Source organism: Schistosoma mansoni, chromosome 1 (genome assembly GCF_000237925.1).
Source record: "Schistosoma mansoni strain Puerto Rico chromosome 1, complete genome".
NCBI classification, from domain to species: Eukaryota; Metazoa; Platyhelminthes; class Trematoda; order Strigeidida; family Schistosomatidae; genus Schistosoma; species Schistosoma mansoni.
Genome location: NC_031495.1, coordinates 49725531 through 49742639, shown reverse-complemented (window position 1 = coordinate 49742639; position 17109 = coordinate 49725531). Strand labels below are relative to the sequence as shown.

The 17109-nt window shown below is 33.4% G+C and overlaps 1 protein-coding gene across 1 annotated transcript in view; it reads right to left on the bottom strand.

The window, feature by feature from the left end:
- Positions 1-642: 642 nt before the first annotated feature.
- Smp_148650 (hypothetical protein) overlaps positions 643-17109 on the bottom strand; it is an 88496-nt gene continuing 72029 nt past the window's right edge. Inside the window, exons 25-33 of the mRNA XM_018794718.1 lie at positions 15392-16115; positions 13644-14059; positions 10274-10864; positions 8628-8926; positions 7396-7465; positions 5827-6031; positions 4213-4529; positions 2094-2357; positions 643-1320 (exon numbers count right to left, since the gene is read on the bottom strand). Of these exons, the coding sequence (XP_018649102.1) occupies positions 1225-1320; positions 2094-2357; positions 4213-4529; positions 5827-6031; positions 7396-7465; positions 8628-8926; positions 10274-10864; positions 13644-14059; positions 15392-16115 (2982 nt within the window). The 3' untranslated portion in view covers positions 643-1224. The remainder of the gene's footprint in view (positions 1321-2093; positions 2358-4212; positions 4530-5826; positions 6032-7395; positions 7466-8627; positions 8927-10273; positions 10865-13643; positions 14060-15391; positions 16116-17109) is intronic.

The following is a 17109-nucleotide window of genomic DNA, read 5'->3' as shown; positions in this document are numbered from 1 at the left end:
TCCAAGATAAAACCGTATTTAAAATTACTTTTTTTATATATAGTGGGCTGTAATATGAATAAAGAGCTTAATGTGTCATTAACAGAGCCACTGAAAGTCGGTTAGAATTTCAAGCTACGTGATCAGTCAAATGGTATTAATAATGAGATAACATATAGAAACGAGATGTAAAAGATTATCCACCAGATCATAAGGAAAATGAAAATATGGACGGACACGAGTCTATTATGCATGTAAAAAATAACCATAAGTATCATTGTACAACCTCAGTGAGTGATATTATCGAAAATAAAGTTTTCACTGAAAAGTTTCGATTTTGTTGACTGCTTCAATGGTTTGTTTTCGTTATTTCAAAACCAAAAAGTCCTTAATTGTGCTACTGCAACAGTGGTACAGAGTACAATCATCGAGGAGTTCCTAACCACAAACTCTTTCTTATGAATACCATATTCAAATAGAGGACTCTACCAAGGATGGATAAATTAGTATACTAGACAATAATCCCAGTAATCCTATGAGATACCTAGGTTATTTGGTGTATACAACTTAATATTATGTTTCGTTTTTTCTCAGTTAATAGCCGAAATTATTGATTTACAATCCTATTGTCGCCCAGTCGATAAATAAATACATAAAAAATTTGAAATATCTAGAAAATTTATGCACAGGAAAGAAACTGTTGTTCATTATCATTAACAAGCTTGATAATTGTACACAACCTACTAGATACTCAATCTGGCCTTTGTTTTTATTGTTTGCTGAATAAATAAAACCATATCATTGAAAGCGTAATTTAAAGGGAGAACAAATTAAGCTGAAGAATAGAAAATAAAAGTGAAACTGAATGGAATTGATAACAATAATAACAGCGGCAACAACACTGCAGAGTGAAAATAGTAACGAAGAGAGAGAGCAATAGAGAAAAATAGAGGTTTTATTCAAGTCCTCAAAATTTACATCCAATGTATTCTCATAAATAATCGGCTGAGGATTAAAAATAAATGAGAAAATAACGAAAGACATATCAGTTAAATAGTTGAATATTCATCCCAAGTTAATTAATGGGCGAAAAAACGGTTTAGAAGTGCACCATAACAGGAGAAAGGCAAATAATTGCTTTGAAATTAACAAGTTCTCACTTTTCATAATTTACACACTTTTTAATGTGCTTATGTGCAAGCTGAATAAATAAATCTACCTTTTGTCATTTGTTACATTCTTTTTTTATAAACCATAAGTATTCTTCCACTTTTGTTCATCCTCAACTTTAGCTTCAGGTCTAAGTTGGTTACGTAAACCCCCGAGAATATTTGCTGTTACCTGTAAAGGTAAGAAAAAGCGATAATGACAATGTCATTACAATATTTGAATGACACTAAACAATTATATGGACAAAAAGTACTTAGTGATAAGATTTACGGTAACAGATTACAGAACTTAATGATTCTCATTATATAAAACTGTTGTACAGGTGGTAACCAGAAAACTAGAAGTAATTCTCAGCCTGCCAGGTTCTAGCTCTATTCGATACTTTTATCATCCTGAAGAAAGAAGAGTTGTTTTCACTACGATACAATTGATCATCTGGATAAAATAACCAAATTTAATTTATAGCTTATGTTGTGCGGTCGTACGAGTTCGATACTCATATAAAAGCTTTCTATAATGAGAGCCCGATCAGCTGCTTGAGTGAAAAATCGAATGAGCAGGAAGCCTTTTACTGATTAAGCGACTCGATTATAGGTCCACCGCTGTCTCAGAAACGTAGGTACATGTCCTTTAGAAAGTGAAGCCATACTTTCAACTAGTAGCGTAGGTTCGTCTGATTGACCAACCGTTTCAAACTTCCTTAAAAAAATCTGGTTATTTGGATTTAACTGTAGGTATTGGGGTGGGGTGCGTCAAAGACAGTATTTCAAAAGGGTGATTGAAAAGCACTAGTGAAAAGGTCATACTGGGAAATCTTGAAAACATGCAGAACTTCTACGCATCCAGCAATGAACATTTCGGTGAATCATACAAACAGCAGTATAAAACTCAAAGCACGAAAAGAAAAATAAACCAAATGTAATCGTTCAGTTTGTTGCGCTTACTTCACAGCTGGCCACTATGGGTGTAACCATAGTTGGTGGTATTTGACGTAACACATCACCAACCATCCCCACTGGACCTTTATATCCAATTTCAACCTCTGATGGTAATGCAGTAGCACCACACAAATCTTCTGCTACCATTTGAAATCCTCGTGTCAATACATTTACAGCATTACCAAATCCTTCGCGTATATCAGCTGGTTGTCTTAAATATAATCGTCGACTACGTAAAGCTGGTCCTGGTGTGACTAAGTCGTAAGCTGTCTAAATTGTGAAAAGAAAAATAGAATGTACTTTATTATGATGTAAAAGAAACGTAACTAATTCCTATTTAGCATTGATCGCTAACAAACAAACCGTAAAAGTATTTAGAAGGTACAAATCAACTACAAAAAGGGGGTAATGTGATGTTAACAATTTACACCAAGATAAATATTGTATCTATTCCAATGAAATCGATTATAATTTTAAACTTGTACTTTCGAGATAAATTGAATGTAAAAACGCATGGGTGAATTAAATTAATCTTTCTTAATTCTTACAAGAAAAGAAATATGGACGGAACAGTAACTTCAGTTGTAATGGTTTTTATCCTGTTAGTTGCAAAAGTTGTTTAGTTAAAACCTTATTTAACAGGGGTAGAAGATTGTGTTCAGCCATAAAATACAGGAAGAAATAGCATACATTCATGAGTATCTTTTTAAAATGGATATCTAAAGAAATTTATTACGAAGTAGGGAAAAATGTCTGGAAGGAAGTAAAGTGTTCGCAAGTGCGACTGGTGGTGTTCCAGTCAGATTGCTTGGCAAAGTCTTTTCTGAGGAGGCCTGTAGGCCCTCCTGGAATGGATTCTGTGTTCTCAAGGCTAATAAACCCACTGCATGGATGTGATTTTGTGGAGAACCGCGGACCCGCAGGTCTTTGCTTGTATGTACGTATCGTGACATGGAGAGCAAGTAAAGGATTTTTTGAAGTTTTTACTTACCCTGGATAGGTATAGTCTACATGCATACTAAGTAACACATGAACTTTCATCCGAGTGTTCCTTGGTATGCATGCATACATACAGGTATACCTACTCTGTGAGCAAATATACGCTACATGCACGTCGGTAACACACAGTTTCTATCCTATGCACCCTATTGCATACATATTGGTGTGTTCACCACTCCCTTACAAACATATTTGCTACGACAGACTGTCTCTTACACATTACATACATATCATTCAGACTATGGCTACCGCCCCAGTCCTTCCTGACACACATAAGCATAAGTGAGATCACTAGACATTTAACGGATAGTGGATACTGTTATGGCTGTATGGCCTTGTTAATATACCATGTGATACAATCCGCAATTAGGAAACACCGAATTACTAAACGGACCAATGACACATAAACCTATACGAACAGCCTAGAGTTCTTAATGGTCCTGTGAGATAGTAGCTTCTCTCCTGACCCAGCCGGTTCAGTCCAGAACACCAATATCAGCCTCCGTTAGACGAACCATATATTTCAGACGTACTGGGTTTATATACAAACAGACAAGACCGCATCATATCATACGATAGGAAATAACAATCATACAAGATCAGGCAAAAAAAGTGGCTGTGGTTGTGAGGAACTGTAACTAATAAATTGGGAATAACTCAGGAATAGTAAATCATATAATAGTAGCCAATAAGTCAGACGGAAGCTTATAATAAAAGGAATATGAATGTACATATAGTATAGTTACTTGATAGTTATACAATAAGAATACTCTTAATATTAGTCCATTTATTCTTCCGCATACAACAGATACGTGAATATAGCAAAAGCGTTTAAAACAATTCGGAAACAGTAAACGCCACTTTTACTTAGCGTTGCATAAGCCAGTTCCATGGAGAACTTTCGACCTGACCTTTGTATACGGAATGTCTGATAAATCTCTCATTGCTATGTTAAGATAGCTAAATTATTTTGATGTTTGTCAGTCAATATTTTTAATTATAAACATCCATTGATAAAAAACGGAACTAGAAATCTATTGAAGAAGTTTCGAAATATAAAACAGGAGTTTAATGTCCACTTTTGTACATGCAAAATTAAAATAAACTAAATCAATAAGAAACTCACTTCTGCAATAGATTGAACAGCTCTTATACCTTGAATACTCAACTGTAAGGTTGCCCACAGAGTACTTGTTGAAAATGATCGTGTGCCTCTTCTAAGACCATGAATAATTCCACTTCGACTGGTACCACAAGATGTATCTGTAAGCATATATTCTCTACTATGACAAATTTCATTACGAAGCTGATGAGGTTTTTTAAACAAACCCAATTTACAAACAGCTGTACCAACATGACCAGAGTCCAGTGATGTATTAGGTAGTTCAGCCGTCCCATAGAAGCTGCAAACAGGTTGATAGACTAGATCCCATAAACCGAGAACTGGAATATAAGAATAAGATTTACGTGTGTATTACGACAGTACACGTGAAAACCAATAGTGCACAATTTGAGGGCAATGATGTCCTTGTCAACTAAATTTAACGTGATAGATACTTTGTTGAGACAAGTTCATATAACGACGTAAAAATCACATTAGAGTGATTTTTAGAAATAACCCATTAGCTTTAATATACAATGAGAAACTTAATAGATACTTGGAATGATAAGAAAAAAGTCTGATTTATCCATAAGATACATTTAGATCTTGTGTTATAAACAGACGGTCATGGACCAATATTTGTGAACTTAATAATATTTGTTCGTTAGTAATTAATCGATTATGCTTCACCTTTAATCATCAAAATGTGCTCAAATCAGAGTCTATCAGTTAGAATTGTTTTAAATAATTTAAAGAAATTATTCCCTTTTATAAATTTCGATAGAACAATTAGAAGACGGAGTTGATCTGAAAAATGTAATGGATTTGCGCAATACATTTCGAACAATCTGGTCACATATATACTTGTCAAGGCATTTTCTATGAAAATAATAAAGGTCAATTAAATGAAAGTTCAAGTAAAAAGGTAAGAAAGGGGAGAGAAACATTTTAGAAAGAATAAGAAATTGTCGCGTTATCCTAGGTCATAGAATGAGTTAAGGATTACTGGGGTAAATTCAAGGTTACGACAAATTGTTTTTGTACACATAAGGGGGTTTAAATTTACGAATAGCCAAGGCTTTAATAAACCTGAGAATGCGTCCTCGACAATTTCTATACAATGTTTTAAAAGCTGTATTAATGTTGATTTTGTGCCCCGTTTCAATGAACATGGTTTTCTACCTCGCACGTTGATCGAACCCTTTGACACTAATTGGTTTTGAAGCCACTTACGCACGTATTCAATGACCCTTGATTGCATCGTTCGCTTACTCCTCTCTATGTATGTGTGTCCACACAAACATGTAAATTGGTAAATAATTTAATTAAGAAGTTGTTATTAGTTCTAATTTACATAGTTTTGACCCATTTAGATCAGAATAGAGTACAGTCAGTTAGTCAGTGTGAAAGGGAAAGCAACTATAGTAACACAAAAGTAAAATAATCCAGTAAGGATTGAAACTGTAAATAACTGTAAATGAATATTCAATCTTCCTAGGACGATGATAAATTATTTCTATGGAGTACAATTTAGACAACAAAAGTACCACTTAAATAACGTTTATTACTTATTTTTCATGTACAAAATATTATTCGAACGAGAAATAAAATATAGGCAATTAATTCAATGTAGCTTACGAAATTGTGTGACTTCATGCATTGGACCAAAACTAGTTACAATAGCATGAGGTAGTTGTGCTGAGATTATAGAACTTAAGTCTTCTACAACTTCTTCAATTAATCTATCGAAACTTTGATAGCCACGTTGATAAATACGTCGAGGAATAGTGAATTCAGCATTTGTTAATTGAAGAAGCATTGCAAGTAAACCATGAAATGAACCCTGTTAAATAATACAGTGTATAATGTAAACTATTGATTGGTTGAAAACAACAAAAAAAATAAAGTAAAATATATCGTAGCTTATATCTGAATTCTATGTGAATTCCATTCTGAAACTGATTTGATATTGATAAACTAATAAACGGTATCAATAACACATTGCATCTTGATAAAATCGGTGATTTTAACAGTTCCTACTATAATGTAAAATACAGGATTTTTCTATTTAGACACAATATAATACAACAAAATGAACTGGCCACTAGACTGAACGACCATGTGATACAGTTATACACAAATTCATATAATATCTGACCGACGACTAAGAACCAAATTATAAGATATAGAACAATTCATTCATACAAAGTACAAACAGTTCATATACAATGAAGCGCACGGAAGAATCACAAACGGAAAGAAATTCAAAACACTAAGTAGCTCAGAATCGATCACAATGTTGCAGGTGTATACACTCTTTATCTTCCCTTAAACCTTGAGATTAAAATTGCTTCATAACTTTCTTCCTTCCTATACTATATCCTCATATACAACCTTTCTTTTATATACTACCACCACTAAATTAACTATTTCTATGAATCTGGTGTTCATCTTGTGCTAACGAGGTATGGCAACTTGGACCGATGCATAAATGTGCCTGGTCCTACATTGTAGCTGACTGACTGACTCTCAAGTAATAAGTAGAGTTGACAGTATATCTTCGTTCATTAGCCAATCATTATTCATCATAAAATCAATTTCTTCGGTATATAATGGACTTTGAGCGTGTATTATGCTGAGACAAAAACAACTATTTAGTTTCCACTAGTTTATAATGCTTCTTAAGCAGTTACTACAACCCGATGAAGGGAATCACTTTTAAATTAAACATATTTTCAAAGACAAAGTAAAATCGTAGGATTCTTATATGAAGAAATATTTTTCAACCTGTTTATGTAAATAAGATATTGATGTTCAAAGTTTTCCAATAACCATATTTCCATGCTAATCTGGTAAGAGTAAATTTTAAATAAAACCCCTTCAAAAGCTAAACTACTTAAATAAACAGAAGTTATTGATTACACAATCGATAACCGATAGTATAAATATTTACCGAATGATTAACAAACTAACAAGGCTAATTGCTGACTTGTAAGCTTTTGGTAAGCTGTATTCTATCAGTAGCGACTATCTTATACAAAAGCTGTACCTAATAACCGCATTTATGAAGTCACAGGATATAAGTAAAAATTAATGAAAAAAAGAATACTATAACTAAACCAATCTTTACTGATTACAACCAGATTAATAATAATAATAATAATAATAATAATAATAATAATAGGAATTCAGATTTCTCTTGTTTACCCCACTTAAATCCAATCGCCTCCCATGATAATCAAGGTGAATAGATAAGTCAGGGTAGAAAGTGAATTTTCTGAAATTTGGAAAAAAATCAGAAAAATTTTATTTATTTGAATAATTAGTTTATTAAAAAATTCTTTGAATAACTATTGATTATTGGGTAATTTTAACAGTTGAATTTGTGAGTCGATGTAAACTAGATCACCATTGAAAACGTGGAAGCACCGCATGACAGTTTCGTCCTCGTATGGGACTCGTCAGCAGTGTGCATCCATTATCCCGCATGCGGGACTCAGGTCTAGCTTACATCGACTCATGAATTCAGCCATTACAATCACTACAGTCTCCACAAACCCATATTCTAATATTGGAGAATTCCCAATAATATGTTTCGAAGTATAATTGCAATAAATAACACTAACTATACATTTGACGTAATGTTCATGTTGTGAACTAACTTAAGTTGTGCTTATGAATTATTAGATTTCCCAATGAATGGTTGAAAAAGTTATATACTCACCATGTGACGTGAATTTAGTCTACAGTGAGATTATTGATGAACATTGTTCCAGAGTCTTAAACGATGATGAAACGCTTATTCAGTACTTGCTGGTTTTCAATGTTTATTTAATTGATAACAATCCGTGACATAAACTATCTCATCATTTAAATTCACTATGTATGAATAAACTGAACGTCAATATTGAAGACATTTATTATTTATTGATTAGGGTTATTCAATGTAAAATCTTGTTATGAGTACACAGGAATCGGTTTACGATTATTAAGTAATGCAATTTTCAGAGATCATGAGATATTCATTATTACATTAAGGATTATAATCGCACGGAATTAGTGAAATGAATGAAATTGAATTAAAGGTAAATGACAGAGGAACATTGTATGCATTGCATAGACACTGTTTTCACAGTATCAGATGTATACACACACAGACACGGTAGGAAAAGCTAATAAGTACTTCTGTGTTTAGGTTTTCTGTGCTGATTGAGCAAATATTATTGATCGATATTTTAGTATCATTAGTGCATAAAATATGAGTTTCTCTGTGCCTTGCTTCTACCTGATCGTGGTATCATTACATGAATTTGTCAATTATAGTTTTCAGAGGGTTCAGGCTAGTACGAAAATGATGTTACAAATTTTCAATTAACTGCACGTAAACAACAGAAGTAACAATTGAAATTTTAACCCTCTCCAAAAAAACAAATACTAACCTTATAAATAAAACAGGCTGATTATGTTCGATAGGATCCACTGGAAGGTAAACTGGACGAACTAGATTACTCTGTGGTATAGAAACTGTATTAACATTATCATTGTATTGTTTTAAATGAGACTGTGTTGAGTTATTTGGATTGATATTGGGACTTGAAGCTAAGCCATACTGAGTTGGAGATCGAAACTCCAAGCTTGATACAGATTGTCCCATCTGAAAGTTGTCTGATTCTCTTGAGGAAGCAGTGAGCAACCTTTTGAAATTTTCTTGATATTCATATAAAAACAGCAGCGTATACTAAAGAAGATCATAAGAGTGGAAGGGAGAAAGTTAAACCAATAAAAGTGTTTACCTAAATGAATGTAGTTGTAGATAAGTACAATGACCCAGTTATTATTGAAATATTTCAGTGCTAATTTCCATAGTGCATAGCATAAATAATGATTCCTTTTAGGAATCTGACTACTTTAAATGTTATACAAAATACCACACAAAGTCTTTGTATTTGTTCAGAGGTTTTGTACTACTGTGACTTAGTATGTAGGAATAATGTGCCGAAATTCGATTGAGCACTAAATTGACAACCTATAAATTTTCAGGAGTTTATTAACGATATGAAAACTTTGTACGACTAAAAAAGGAAATTGCAGCCTTTGGATTAGGTAGATATTTTACAGTGATATTAACATACATGAAAACACAAGGAAAGTGTTGTGTTGTATCAAGGCATCCCTGATAGTCAGAATTGAGTGTAACAGCTCAATACTTAATGTATTCACTAACATACATGAATACCTTCAGAGAAAAATGCCGAATGAGATTTAGACGAAAACCAAACATTTCTTCGGAGAATATGAATAAAAAGTTACAGAAAGTTTACGTAAAAAGCTTATGACGAAACTCAAAAAATGATGATGAAATTGATGAAATTCTTAAAAATTAGAAATGAATATATTCTTTTGTTTGTTGACAGTTTAAGTGTTAAGAAGATGAACTATAATTATTAGGTCACCCGACAAACGTTCTCGTATTTAATTTTTACTATTTCTGATAAGTATGGAGTAACATAGTTGTAGTATTCATCAATACAAGCATCCAGATGTGCGAATTCATACTTGGTTTGTTTCTCTTACATGTCTCGCTTAGTAGTTTTATATCTTTCATTTTCTGTGATATACATATATATCTTCAATGATATTGACTTATCAGTATGAGGTTGTGGGGATTGTCGAATTCATAGAAATCATGGATCGACCTAAGCGACACCACTACTGAAAACCTGGGAGCACCGGATGGCCATTTTGTTCTGTTACGGGACTCTTCATTAGAGCACATCCACAACTATGCACACAGGAATCGAACTCAAGACTCTCGGTCTCATACGCAATCTCTCAACCTCTGAACCGGCATTCCACGATGTCAGTGTCTAAATTCAATCAATCGACGACATTGGACGAACGTCTTTTATTATCTTCAGTGAGTTTCACACTCGAAAGATACTAGTGTAGTAATTATTTTTACAGATAAAGAGAACTTATAAAATAAAAAGAATTCATTGTGTAGGAGTGGATGGATGAGGAGGGGACTGATAAACAAACCTTAATTAAATTAACCAATCACTCTGACAACACAATAGAAGCTTACTTGATCCAAATTAATTTTCAATGGTTGAATAGACAGTTTAATTTCTACCTCAAGATTGTTAGGTTGTGGTAAATAAATATAATCGAAATTTTTCGTAGATTGTAATTGTGTTATATTCATTGAACAATCATTTGATACATTATCTTCATCTTCCGTATCATTATTAACATCAATATTAACATTTTCTCCTTTTCTTATAAATTTTTCGTTGTCAGCTTTGCTTCTTTCTACTACTTGTTGAGATAATAATGAAATATTATCCTGCTCTAAATGACTTGGTATAACTGGCCAACAGACAACAACCATACGTAACATTGGTGTATCTAAATTATGAGGTAGTAAATTGATACTTGGTGAATAGTTCCGATTATATGAGTAAAGTAATTGATTGACATTCGAACTACTGACACGATCAATTATTACAATAGATGGGATATGAATAATTAAACGTTGAAATGGATCTACAGTTAGGCTGAATAAACTTTGTGATGAATTCAGTTGTTGTTCTTGACGTTGATGAATAGATTTTTTCATACGAGCTGGGAATTTCGCTTGTCGAAAGTATAATTTTGAGATATTGAATGAAATACACTATGAAAGAATTAATAAGATAGAGATATGTTGCAATGTGTATCACAAGTAGATCATAAAAAATATTATAATGACTCAATTCAATACAGAAAGAAAAATATATTTCGACGAGTGACTAACGATAGAATGTATATTATTCTACTTAACACTTGTGTCAATTAGATGTATCTAAATCTTAATCCCGATTTCCCTAGTGCGATTTACACTTAGTGACCACCGATTCTAGATTGTTATCCACTGAACTATTGAGTCATGATAGCAAATAACTTGTTCAGAGGGGTGTGGTATTTATTATCAATTGTGAGGGTTTGTATTCAAGATTGAATTAAATAGCCTCTGTTGGCGTGTAAGCTACTTGAACAAGTACTTCAACATTACTTCTATTTAGATCCACTTCTGTCAAAGATTCAAAATAAAGCCTGAAAATGCAGACGATATCAAGGCATCTGTTCATGTAACTCATTTATCCGCACAAACTGGCCGCTTTATTTACTGAATAACAACAGCGAGAAAAATGTGTTCTTACAATTAACAATAAACAAGACATAAAGGTTATAGATATGGGTTCTTTGAAGAAATAACAGAAAATCCCCTTCTGATAAAAGTTACGTAACTTTGACCAAAGAAAGATAAATAGGACTGTACATTGAAATTAAAATGCAAGATGAGTGGTGTGAGTGACTGATTGGTTAATGATTATTATCTAAGATAGGCTTAGTTGAACTGAGAGCGAATACGTTCTACTGGTATACAAGCATGTCAGTATGGACGATCCACTTAGGGGAGTTAGAAAATCCTGGTTCCAAACCACTGTTGCACATGGGCTCGAGGATCCTAAGGAAGTGAATGGCGTATCAATCAATTGTTGGTCTCAGGCTACCATCTGAACAAATAGTTAATAGAAAAAGTACAGACTTTCAAAGCAACTCATTTTATATAGTGATAAGTAACAGATGGTCTCGAGGATCTTGAAGGGGACAAACGGCGTATGAATCAATTGTTGGTGTCAGGCTACCATAAGACTGTATCTCCTAACGTTGCTCCACTGCCTTGTAAACTAGACCTTTAGGTCAAAGGTTCGGGGAGTGGTCCCCTAAGGAAACCACCTGTTTTGGTTTGGACACCCGGCCAGTATCCTAGCCCTCACACATACAAATTGAATGATTTGTGTGGCACATATGTATTTGGTGCGTCCTTGTACCAATGTTTGTGTGTTTAAATAAATAAATAAATGGTAAATCCAAGGTGTTGTGAACACAGTTGTTCACTGGAAGAATAACACAATGATACCAAACAAGACTGAAACTATCAAAAACGGCGTTAGAGTTCATTTAGTGACTCAAGATATCTGTTTTGACGGCTACATTTCAATATGTACCAATAAAATGTGTGTGTTTAATTATTATACGATGATTGTCAACGTTGACCAGTACAGAAATTACATAATTTCAGGATAACAACTATAAGTTTCATAAGTATCAAATCTTACTCAAATGACGATAACTTAACGAAGTGAAAAGACAGACAGACATAACGTAGAACCTGACAATAGTGTTAAAAAAGTGGAACAATAATGAGTATCTGTTATATCTTATGGACTAATGTATTTAAATTCTTAGTAGAAATACCAAAATGAATAAAGATAAAACAAACTTTCCGGGAGTTCTCAAAAAAAGACCGAGTAAATTGTGTTATCATTGTGAATCCCAGTCCTACTAAATGAAGATAGTACATTGAAAATTGAACGTAGAATAAACTTGAAACTATTTGTGGATTTTATTTAAATTAACATCAGTCAGTGGTTAAACAGAATGAAACAACTCTCATTTTGCAAAATGTAGGAAAAAGTTCAGATCAGACGTCCAATATCTCCAGCTATTGGTTATGATAAACATGCTGACCCAAACCAGTTAGTTTATCCCTATCTACACGACTCAGTTTAACGGTCTAGGAGTTCATGGACTGATACCAGGTGTTGGTTTGATCGTCTCTGGCTTTCTTCCAACCTACTACGACGTCAGAAAACTTAGTGAGTTGATGGAGGGCTGGTTAGACATACGAATACATTTTCTGAAAAAAACTTAACTACTGAGAATTCACTACCTCATCAACCGAGTTGCAATCTTTGTCCAATATTGTGCGTCTGACCTAAGCATTGGTCATTTTGGATTTGAAGGTATCAGTCAGCCATAAAGTAGGACCAGGCACATATATGCATCGGTCCAAGTCGCCACACCTCATTAGCAAACCAAGATGAACACCAAATTCATAGAAGTAGTTACTTCAATTGTAGTAATGTATAAAAGAAAGATTGTATTTAAGGATTTAGTACAGGAAGGAAGAGCTAGTTCGTAGAAAGAAAGGTATAAAGCAATTTCAATCTCACACTTTAAGGAAGACAAAGAGTGTATACACCTATATCATTGTGATCGACTTTGAGCCATGTCATCCAGAGTCAACAACCATTGGTTACGAGAAGATATCATGATCAAGTACTCGTAGTCTACAAATATCCTTTGCTCTTAAGGGACACATTTTAAAATTCCTAACTGAAACAGAGCAAACTGTGTGCAGTATACGTGTCATTTGGTCGGCAGAGCTACATCTCGTCTACACCACAGGAGACTCAAGTTGTTTTGCTACGAGCTTTTGGAGAGTTTCCATTGAGTGATGATTGGACGAAGACTTTCCAGACTCGCAAGAATAAGTTAACAAAATTAAAGTTATTTACTAAAAAAGCATATCAACTTTTGTATATTTGAAGAGAAGTAAAACTTACATTATCTAGCTGACGTCCTAGGCCACCTTGTGAGTACAACGTTAGACGAGAACGGATACCTTTTGAATCCTTGGGAGATTGTAATGAAATATTTTCCGAACGTGATTCATTCGAACGTATACGAACAGGACCACTGGCACCGACACTACCACTGCTACTTGGTTTATTAATAAGTGGTTGACCATGACGAAAACGATAACCAGGTTTAGGACAGGATTTTAACATTTGATTGGGTGAAATATTCCCACCAGATCGTATATTTGTAGCATTCTTACTAGTTAGAAGTGATTCATTTGAACGAGATGAAGTTGTTGTTAATTTTTGAGTAAGATCTTTAAGTGGTGATGAAGAAGATAATACTGGGGATTTATTATGTGGTGGAACAGGGGTAGATATCTCATTGGACGGGATATTGCCTGAAAAATGAGTAATGCAATCAAGTTTAATAATTAGTGAAGAAGGATAAAAGGACATGATTTCCTTGTGATCCACAGATTTTCGATAGTAAACACCCTGTAAAAATTTAACTAGAAGGTGGGAAATTAAGTAGAAATCGATTGGGTTAACAAGCCTAAACTTCAGTCTATTCAAGAAACTTGACAACCAAGTGAAGATTTATGTACTCGGTTTTGAGCTCCAGTTCATATGTGAAAGCTAATAATACTGCTTGACTGTTAAAACTGAGGTAGACAAAACAGGATTCAGACCGGAGAACACTGATGACTCACAAAAATCGGCTAAATTGACACTACGATAATGAGAAATCCAACTCAAAGTAATCATTATTACCGACTTGACTTAATGAATGTAAATAACTGAATACGAACTCATCGACTAAATGGTACAGGACTTAGTAGGAAAATTGAATATCATTCTCTAATCATGTGTGAGATCGTACTATTAAGGAATTTGACAATAAGACGTAATAAATAACTAGGTTTTCTTGGTTTGTACTAAACTATTAGTTTGAAAAGAAAACAACCTTTGAATTAATATAACTTTAATGAGAATCAAACCACAAATTTACTGGTTCAATACAACATTGACAAATTAGTACACATTTGAACTGAGTAAAATCTAGGCTAGTTTTACTTCGATTTGTATAGCAATCTATAGTAAAGATCAGTCTTGTTTTAATTTCGTTATAGTATGGTTTTCTGTCGCTTACTTGAATATGATATTATTGTTTCTTTTTGTGTAGCTCATTTCTTAATATACCATTGTACCAAGAGTTCTCTTGTATTATGAATGAAATATAATAATGAAACTTCTATTTTATTTTGATATTAGTTATTGGCTAAAAACACTTTCATATGATTATATCTATTAATTGACATAACACTGTGTCATGTGAAATCGTATCTTCGCAGTCGTAAACTTTTGTGTTACAGATTAAAATCTACTAAACTTTGACACAGGTATTCAGTTAGTATCATCGTTATATACACATAATCTAATGCACAAACCTGTACACGGTCAAAAAGAATTTCTAGTGTTATATAAACGTATCTACTGGCGTATGAGGGACAGAGAAATTATAAATTGCCACGATGCCCTAATTAGAGTACCGTAGCGGTCACAGTTAATGAATAACCTTAGGAAATATAGTTTATTAACCAAGATGTTTAGAATAGGTTAAACAAATAAGCATCGTTGAAATACATTAATGTTAATAATCTAACAACAAGTTAACATGTTCAAATCGACCTAAATATTCATGTATAAGAGAAAATACAGGATTCTTTTACCTAACAATGGAGTTGTTGTTACTGACGAAGTAGGTAACAAATCATTGCCGCCATATATATTCCATTCACATGAAACATCATACAATGTTATAGCTAATAAAGGACGTGGATAAATTTTAACAGGATCAATGAATAAACGATTCCATCGGTTAGCACGATAATTTTTAAAATTTGTAGTAGAACTAGGTGGAGAGTAAAAATTTTCATGAATATCAAAACTTATCAATGGTGATGAAGTTTGATCATTAGTAGTGATAGTGGGGCTTGAAAATTGTTTGGTTGGTTGAAGTAAACAACGAATTCTTTCTTTTGGTGTTATGTAATTCAATGCTGGATCAATGAAAATGAAATCATCAGAAAGACTTGATGGTTCAGAATTGTGTGAGCAATTTGACAAAGATTTCACTTGGTCAGATAGATTTAAGTATAGTTGATTTTTACTTTTATCATCCATAGATGTAGTATCATTAGCAGTATTAATGGGACAAGGACTAGAACTGCATGATTTTATATTATTATTTATTGAAGTATTTGATTTCCTTTTACTACTACTATGTACAGTACGACATGGTTGGGGAGTTGGACAAGTGTTAACAGTTAATTTTTTCTCTACTTTTCTTGTTAATGATTCATTGTTTTTACTGGAAGTTTGTGAAATATTTGAAGGAATATCCACAGCCGATGATCTTTTTATATTACCAATTTTAAATGGTGATGAATGAACCTGAAAAGAGAAAATTACACCATTATTACATCGGAAAGATGTTTTGCTCAGTCTGATGAGTACACATAACAGCATAAATACCATTATAGAGATATAACGCTTCAAATAGTTCGTTAGTCATCATGAAATAATGATAGGTTAAAGCGTGCACAAATAAACGTAGATCTTTAAAGGGGTAGGAAAACAAGGTGTTGTTCAAATCCTTAATCATTGGTATCAACTATAAATGGTATGTCATAAAATTACAATGATATGTATCAAACATTAATGTCAAGTACTATCACTCCCAACCTTTGTTCGCTGCATGAATGCTTACTTCTTCGCTGAAAATGTTTTAAAAGTGCCTGCGCCTGTAAATATATTCCGTCCCACAAGTAATATCATAGAGTTTTTAAGTGTTTAATCGTTTTTATTACTGAGCCCACTAATTAAACCTTATTACCTGCAGATACTTTACACTAACAAATCATTCAATTTGTGTGTGTGAGGGCTGGGATACTGCCCGAGTGGTTTTCTTAGGGGACTACACCCGGAGCCTTTGACCTAAAGGTCTAGTTCACAAGGCAGTGGGGCAACGTTAGGAGATACAGTCTTATGGTAGCCTGACACCAACAATTGATTCATACGCCGTTTGTCCCCTTCAAGATCCTCGAGACCATCTGTTACTTATCACTATATAAAATGAGTTGCTTTGAAAGTCTGTACTTTTTCTATTAACTATTTGTTCAGATGCTATCTCAAAAGTAAACAGATACTTTATCATCACTAAATAATTAATAATAAATGAACCTCAGAATGGTATAGGTACATTCACTATTTATATTTCATTAGACCTTCAGTTCTAGTATGCTTTCGAATGAACTTTCTCGTTCCGTCTCTTCAAACTATATTCTTAATGTTCCTCAGTATTATTGGTATTAGATTATATCGACGTCTTTTACCACTTGTTATTTAAATCGTGTCGTACTAATGTGGTATGGCAACTTAAACTAGC